The 8,325-nt window shown below is 40.7% G+C and overlaps 1 protein-coding gene across 1 annotated transcript; it reads left to right on the top strand.

Annotated features, from left to right (window-relative positions):
* The first annotated feature begins 639 nt into the window (after window positions 1-639).
* Ndnf (neuron derived neurotrophic factor) lies at window positions 640-7,165 on the top strand. Its single transcript, XM_090356554.1, has 3 exons — window positions 640-827; window positions 2,208-2,332; window positions 5,274-7,165. Exons 1-3 carry the CDS (start codon window positions 640-642, stop codon window positions 6,665-6,667), a joined length of 1,707 nt encoding a protein of 568 aa, XP_090212680.1. The 3' UTR covers window positions 6,668-7,165.
* The last annotated feature ends 1,160 nt before the right edge of the window (window positions 7,166-8,325 follow it).

Below are 8,325 nucleotides of genomic sequence, written 5' to 3' on the forward strand. Positions count from 1 at the left end.
TTGCCTAGCATGCACGAAGACCCAGGTTCAATTCCTCAGTCCCACATACATAGAAAAAAGCCAGAAGTGGTGCTGTGGCTCAAGTGGTAGAGCTCTGGCCTTGAGAAAGCCCAAGGACAGTACTCAGGCCCTGAGCTCAAGCCCAGGACTGGCAAAAAAAAAAATTGTATAAAAAATAGCCTTAGGAGGATACTCTTAGAAGAAGAACACAAAAAGACAATGCCTATGTGCCTCTGGTCATACAAACTATTTTCCAAAATGCACTCCAGGAAATGGAAACCAGTGATTTTCTTTCTTTGTTGCTGTTTTCTTTTTCTTCTTGTCTTGTTTATCTGTCATGGGAAAAGTAAGGAGGGCACAGAAATGGAGGGACAAAGCAGTGGTACTCACTGGAATGAACTGTCCAACTTGTGGGGCGAATGGCGGGGAGACAGAGAGAACGGGAATGGGGGGGCAACTGAGAGAGGATGAGGAAAGAAGTGATTTTGTCCTAAACAGAAACGTAATCTCTACTTGACTTAGGTAACTGTAACCTCTTTGTGCATGACCTTTCTATTAACAATATATTTTTTTAAGTCTCTGTCAAAACCCAAAGCGTCACTTACCCACGTTAGCACAGTTCCCTTTCTGTTTGGCAGGATGGCACTGCTCTCCTGGTGGCTGCTGTGGCTGCTGGCACCGCTCAGCTCAAGGACCCAGAAGCTTCCCACACGAGACGAGGAGCTTTTCCAGATGCAGATCCGGGACAAGGCATTTTTCCATGACTCCTCTGTCATTCCGGATGGAGCTGAAATTGGCAGCTATCTCTTTCGAGACACCCCTAAAAGGTATTCCTTCTGTGTACGGTCTGTATTACTCACTCGAGAAAGAAAAGCTACCTTTCAGGCTCAGGTTAGGTCATTTGAACTGCCCTGGATGGAGAGCGGGTCCTGGTTGCTTTCAGTAAGGTAAAGAAAGTGGGAATGGTGTTTCTGCGGTCGAATCAAATCAGTCTGTTCTGTCATTTCCTGTGGCATGGAAGAGGACATCCCTATATGTCTTCCATTCCAGAATGATTACCCTTTTATTTTTAGGGCAGCAAGACGTGTCTAAGGACCCCAGTGTTAAAATGAAATTATTTTAATATATACGATGTTTACATTGAGATTAAGAAGGATAATACTGAACAAATGTGGTTAGATTTTGAGAGACTCAAATCAGTGATAAAAATGGATACCATTCATTTCCTGCACCCCAGCATGAACAAACTGAGTGCATATAATATTTCTAAGTATTTTATAGATATGGCATAGACAGATACTATATGTTTTATATTACATATCATAAATGATTTATCACATGTAGTATATATGACATGTAGTTTATATAGTGTACCTGATCCATCCTATATACATATAGCATATATGATAAATAAATTACATACAATATATCGTATTATTATATATGATGTCATATGATATATACAACATATATAACATACTAGATAATAGGTTATATATCATGCTATATGACATATATGACTATACATTATTTGCAGTGATATACATCATATAGCATGATATATGATATATGCATATGATAAATATATCACAAATAAGATGATGTGTCATATGTGATATGTCATATATAACATGTGTCATAAAGGATTCATATGTGTGCTATATACCATATACATATATCATATAATAAAACATTTATACATAAAATTACTTAATGTTCTATGTGGTGACCTTTTTCTACCTTTCATAGTCAATCTTTGAGTAGCTATATTTCAGAAACAATTTCTCCTTTGAACCTGAGCCTCATCAGCACTCTAAGAGGTAGACTTCCTTATACCTTTACTAATGCAATTCCAAAGATCCGTGACAATGCTCTGTTTAACAGCACCTAAGATTAGATATGGGTAAGGGCTGGCCTTTAACACAAAATACATTGAATTAATCTCATTGAGTTAATCGTGCCTTCCCACAATTTCTTACTATATTGGTTGTTAGTAAGCCTGACTATAGAGCCTTGAGACTTTTAGATTTTCCTTACAGTTAATATTATGGGTTTTGTGTATGGAGATAAGACTCTCACGGACTTTCATGCCTAGGCTGGCTTTGAACCACGGTCCTCAGATCTCAGCCTCCTGAGTAGCTGGGATCACAGGCTCCAGTGGTCCCTGTTAGGATGCTCCTTGTCTGAATCCATCTACCTTCCCGCAGGTATTTCTTCATGGTTGAAGAAGACAACACTCCTTTGTCTGTCACAGTGACTCCATGCGACGCTCCTTTGGAGTGGAAGCTGACTCTCCAGGAGCTGCCTGAGGAAACGAGCGCAGAGGGCTCAGGTAAGGATGGCAGGAAGGATCTATGAGACACAACACCTTCTGCCAGTAAGAAAAACTTGCTGGTGGCACCCACCTGTAATTCCAACTACTCAGGAGACAAAGGTCTGAGGATCACATTTCGAAGCCATCCAGGACAGGAAAGTCTGTGAGATGCCTACCTCTAAATAATCAAGAAAACAGAAGTGGCACTGTGTCTCAAAAGGTAGCTGTTAGCCTTGAGTGGAAAAGCTCAGGGACAGTTCCTGGTGAGGTGTGGGGGGGGGGAGGAGAGAGAGGAAGGAAGGAAGGAAGGAAGGAAGGAAGGAAGGAAGGAAGGAAGGAAGGAAGGAAGGAAGGAAGGAAGGAAGACAGTATGGCTGAACCCTCTGGGAAGGAGCAGTAGCAGAAGAGGCCATTGGTCGTGCTAGAACAGAATTAGAAGAGATCAAGAGACCATCAGGGTACCAATAGGAGCTGATGCGTATGGCCTGGCCTCGACCATCATCTGTATCTCTGGCGTGCTTGTTGAATGTTTGTGTCACTGGGTAGACTTCAGTTCTGATGCCTGGATGTTGCCCTCAGAACTTCTGATATACCTGGTTGCTGATGGATCCTACCTGTAATCCTAGCTACTCTGCTGGAGGCTGAGATTTGAGGTTCAAAGCCCGCCTGGGTAGAAAGGTCTTATTAGACTCTAGTGCCTCTAATTAATTTTTCTGAGAGATGTAGGCGATCCTAATACTCAGCCAGTTGAAGAACTTCTGAAATCTAGGGAACATGGAATCAAGAGGCAACTGGCAGCAGTCAAAGGCAGAATGAAAAGCTCCCAAACTGAGAGAAGACGCTGGTATTGCAAAGCAATTTAGGGGCCATGGAGTGCTGCTGTCTCTTAGATGGGAAACGCAGCTCAAAGACAACAGCTGGAGAAGCTGGGACGACTGGTATTCTACCAAAGGTGCTTACACGCTGTGGGATGGGGACCTGTGAGAAGCACCATCAGGGAATGATGAGATTAACTCTATCACCACAGTCAAGGTGTTGGACCAGCCCAGTTACCTTTGAATAGGTGAATGGAACAAGAGAATGTGATAGATATACACAATGGAATTTTAGCCACCTGTTAGACAGAATGGTATGGTATCATTTGCAAAGAAATGGGAAGACCTAGAAAAAATGATTTTAAGTGAAGGAATTCAAGCCCACAGAGACAAAGGTTATATATTTTGTCTCACATGTGGAAGTTAGAACAAGTTTTAAATAGATAATAAATAATAAATACCTTGGGTGGTAGGCCAGTGTACACAAATGTATTCATTGAAATAGGGTAGAATCAAGTGGAAAAACTCAGTATAATTCTTTAGATAAATTAATTAAAATTTATCTAAATCTATGTTTATTGAAATTCTTTCATAAAACACTAGGAAATTGGTACCTGAAAGGATTGGTTGGGATTAGGAGAGGGAGAGAGACAAATGAAGAGGAGAAGGAGGGAGAATTTAGTAAAAAAGAGAAAAAGTCAATCTATAGCTTACAAAATTAAAAAAGTGAGGAAGGGGTGGGTTGAGAGGAGGGTGTGTATTAAAGAGATGACATTGGTTAGGATACGTGATATTCATCAACTGTTTGGTTGAATGGCAACTCCTTTGTCTAGCTGTCTACAGATAACAAATTTAAAAAGAACTATGTAATTGACATATATTGAGGTTTCATAAAATTGCTAAGAAGAAGATAAAGGAAATGAATCTGCTGTTGACTTAGCCTTCAGCCCAAGTTTAGAAATTCTACATAGCTCGCTTCAAAGTGACCAAGTTGGAGAAAGTTTGTTGTACTCTGGTTAGGCAGCTCTGCATTAGGGACTGGAAAGTTATCTGTTGTTTATATTTGATAATGACATTAACAAAAATGGAAAAGTAATTTAACCTTCATGACTTTCCCTGTATTAATCAATTGACCTATATTCTAGCCTTAAATCCACCCTGTATTTGAATCAGATTGTACAGTACCATTACTAGCAATGAATTAATGAAATAGTGAATTAATGAAATAGTCAACCATCAACATGTATAATGATTGATTCCTGTTGATAAACAGATGCACAACTGTTGACTATTGATAATATCTTAATGTATAATCAATAACAATTATTAATATTAATAATACCTCCATCTATATGTATATAGTCTTTGCCCTAAAACATCCACTAACTGGAGTACTAAAGAAATTTAAATTCCCAAAAAGTTGGGAAAACATTACATAAGAACACTGCTTATCATGGTAAAAAAATTGAGCAATAATATTATTTTTATGATATAATATTAAGTGAGAAACACATACTTCAACAAAAAGTAGGTTTGTGTAATTGCTAAACTACATGAGAATAACATTAAGCTCCAGAGAAAATGATTGGCAGTCATATCAGTGGAACCAAAATATGTAAGGAGAAAGACTGAATATGCATAACCAATGCAGGAATGAAAGATGCTCTGAATAATGAAAGTGTTTTGTGTGTGTGTGTGTGTGTGTGTGTGTGTGTGTGTGTGTGTGTGTGTGTCTGTCTGCCTGTCTGTCTGTCTTGGGGCCTCGAACTCAGAGTTGGGTGCTGTCCCTGATGTATTTTGCTCAAAGCTAGTGCTCTACCACTGGAGCAAAAGATTGCTTCTGTCTTTTTGTGATTAATTAGAGATTATGAGTCTCAGGCACGTTCCTGCCCGGGTTGGCTTTTAAATCCATGATGCTCAGATCTCATCCTCCTGAGTAGCTAGAATCACAGTCATGAGTCACCAGCACCAGGCCAAAATGCATGTTTTTTTTTAAACCTTGCTTTTATGGGGGGGGTCACATTTTTCTATTATGAACATGTCTTCTTTTTAACCCAGAGAAGCAAAAGATAAGCCAAGGCCACAGTGCACAGATTCGGCCAGCCGTGGTGACATGCAGCCTGTGTTTCTGTTGTGTCTTCCAGGTGACCTTGAACCGCTGGATCAGCAGAAGCAGCAGATCACTAATGAGGAAGGCACAGAGCTGTTTGCCTACAAGGGCAACGATGTCGAATATTTCATGTCCTCTAGTTCTCCATCGGGCCTCTACCAACTGGAGCTGCTTTCAACAGAGAAAGACACCCATTTCAAGGTATATGCCACAACCACTCCTGAGTCTGATCAGCCATACCCTGAATTACCCTATGACCCCAGATTGGATGTGACATCTCTGGGTCGTACCACAGTAACTTTGGCCTGGAAGCCGAGCCCCACAGCCTCTCTATTGAAACAACCCATCCAGTACTGTGTGCTCATCAACAAAGAACACAACTTCAAAAGCCTCTGTGCTGTGGAAGCCAAATTGAGTGCAGATGATGCATTCATGATGGCACCCAAGCCTGGTTTGGATTTCAACCCCTTTGACTTTGCCCATTTTGGCTTTCCTTCTGATTCTTTGGGTAAAGAACGCAACTACCTTGCAAAACCATCTCCCAAACTTGGCCGCCATGTCTATTCAAGGCCCAAGCCGGACATTCAAAAAATCTGTATAGGAAACAAGAACATCTTCACTGTTTCAGATCTCAAACCTGACACGCAGTACTACTTTGATGTGTTTGTGGTCAACAACAGCAGCAACACAAGCACGGCCTATGTAGGGACCTTTGCTAGGACCAAGCAAGAAGTCAAACAGAAGACCATAGAACTGAAAGATGGCAAAGTCACAGATGTGTTTGTAAAGAGGAAGGGAGCAAAATTACTACGGTTTGCTCCAGTGTCTTCTCATCAAAAAGTCACCTTCTTTGTGCACTCGTGTCTGGATGCTGTCCAGCTGCAAGTGAGAAGGGACGGCAAACTTCTTCTATCTCAGAATGTAGAAGGAGTTCGGCAGTTTCAGCTGAGGGGAAAACCAAAGGCAAAATACGTCATGCGTCTGAAAGGAAACAAGAAAGGAGCATCTTTGTTGAAAATATTAGCCTCTAGCAGGCCCAGTAAGCAAGCATTTCCATCCCTTCCCGAAGACACGCGGATCAAAGCCTTCGACAAGCTTCGCACTTGTTCTTCCGTCACAATAGCTTGGCTAGGTACCCAGGAGAGGAACAAGTTCTGCATCTATAAAAAGGAAGTGGATGATCATTATAACGAAGAACAGAAGAGAAGAGAGCAAAACCAATGCCTCGGCCCAGCGACCAGGAAGAAATCAGACAAGGTCCTCTGTAAATATTTCCATAGTCAAAACCCGCAGAAAGCAGTGACCACAGAAACCATTCGAGGCCTACAGCCTGGCACCTCTTACCTACTGGATGTTTATGTGATCAGCCACGGAGGGCACTCTGTCAAATACCAGAGCAAAGTGGTGAAAACTAGGAAGATCTGTTAGTGGTGTCTCACAGAGGGATGGGAGGTAGAACTCTAGAAAGGAAGCTGTACACTTGATCTAGAAACTGACTGTACAAGGCAAGATGGATGTCAACCTGTGAGAAACTGACACTGATTGTAACTCAGAGGAGACGTGTTCTGGTGTTATCTGGTGGTCCCCATGTACAGTTAAAGCCGGAGGACTTGTCACCTCTCTCCTTTTCCCACTGCATGAACCACTTCTAAATTATTTTATTACCTAAAAGTTTAAGAAAAAAGAATGCCACTCATTGCCCCACTCCTGCAAAACGAAATCATCTCTCTCTATAGAAGCTAGCAGATATATAAATTATTTTATAAAGTCTTGTTTTAAATGTCAGTGTGTCTATGATTGTGAACTATTCAATTCTTTCCCCAATCAAGTACCGATGGAAACTCAGTATTATTAAGTGGACAGCCCTCTAGTCAGTTATATTGCTATTGTAAATTCTTATTTGTTAAGTAAAATGTTGAAATTCTATATGTATCTCCTGTACAGAGTGGATATACATTATATTCATGTATATAAAATTAAAGATATTAGATTCTCTACTGTTCATTTTCCCAAGCAGCTTATCTCATGTATTCAATTTTTAACCTGTCTCTGAAACTGCACCTTTCTGTAATTTGGCACCAAAACGATCTCCTTTGGTCCTGGAGTTTGGTTTAGTGGTAAGAGTGCTTGCCTAGCATGCATGAAGACCCGGGTTCGATTCCTCGGTACCACATACATAGAAAAAGCCAGAAATGGTGTTATGGCTTAAGGCAAAAAAAAAAAAAGTTAAAAAAATGATCTCCTTTGAACAGACAAGAGGGGACACTGAATGTCTCTATACAGACATCAGAAGCAGTTATTACAATGTAGCTTTTGACATTTAAAAAGAACCAGTATTGATTGGGGTGAGTAGACTTGTTTTATAGAAGAAGTCATGAAAAATGTCCCCTGGGCAAACAATGAATTGTCCTAAAGTGTATCATATTTTAAACATTTGCTTTAAGTTGCAAAAATGAGCTATTCCAAGTATTTTTTTGTCTTCCCCAAAGCCCACACAATGTCTACTTGGCATGGTTTCACTCTCCAGAGATTTGATCCATGAATTGTGAGAACATAAGTCCAGGTTTCAGAGAAGTTTATTATTACTTAAGACAATAGAGCTGGACAGGAAAGTATGCACTAGAGGTACAGTGCTTGCCTACAAGCACAAAACTTTGGTACCATATACACACAAAAAGCCAGAAGTGATGCTGTGGCTCGAGTGGTACAGCATTAACCTTGAGAAAGCTCAAGGTCAGTGCCCAGGCCCTGAGTTAAAGCCCTAGGACTGGCCAAAAAATAAATAATAATAATATGGATTTAGGAAAATCTGTTACTTCATATCTTTTCCAATGTATAGAATTGGGTGGGATAGATTTGATGAAGATGGCAGAATTAGAGATGAAAGTGAAGACCCCAGTGCTTTTCTCTGGTATGTTTCTATGGCTGTGAGTTGCATTGTTTTATGCCTGCAAGTGGAGACAGCCTCCATCTCTCCTTACTGTCCCCTGCATGCTGGCATTCAAGGGCTAACCCCATGCACTGTGGATCCCTTTACCTAGAAGGAAGACTCCTATGCAAATGGAATTCTGCTCACCTTGGGAGAA

Source organism: Megascapheus bottae, chromosome 23 (assembly GCF_031878675.1).
Source record: "Megascapheus bottae isolate mThoBot1 chromosome 23, mThoBot2.hap1, whole genome shotgun sequence".
NCBI lineage: Eukaryota > Metazoa > Chordata > Mammalia > Rodentia > Geomyidae > Megascapheus > Megascapheus bottae.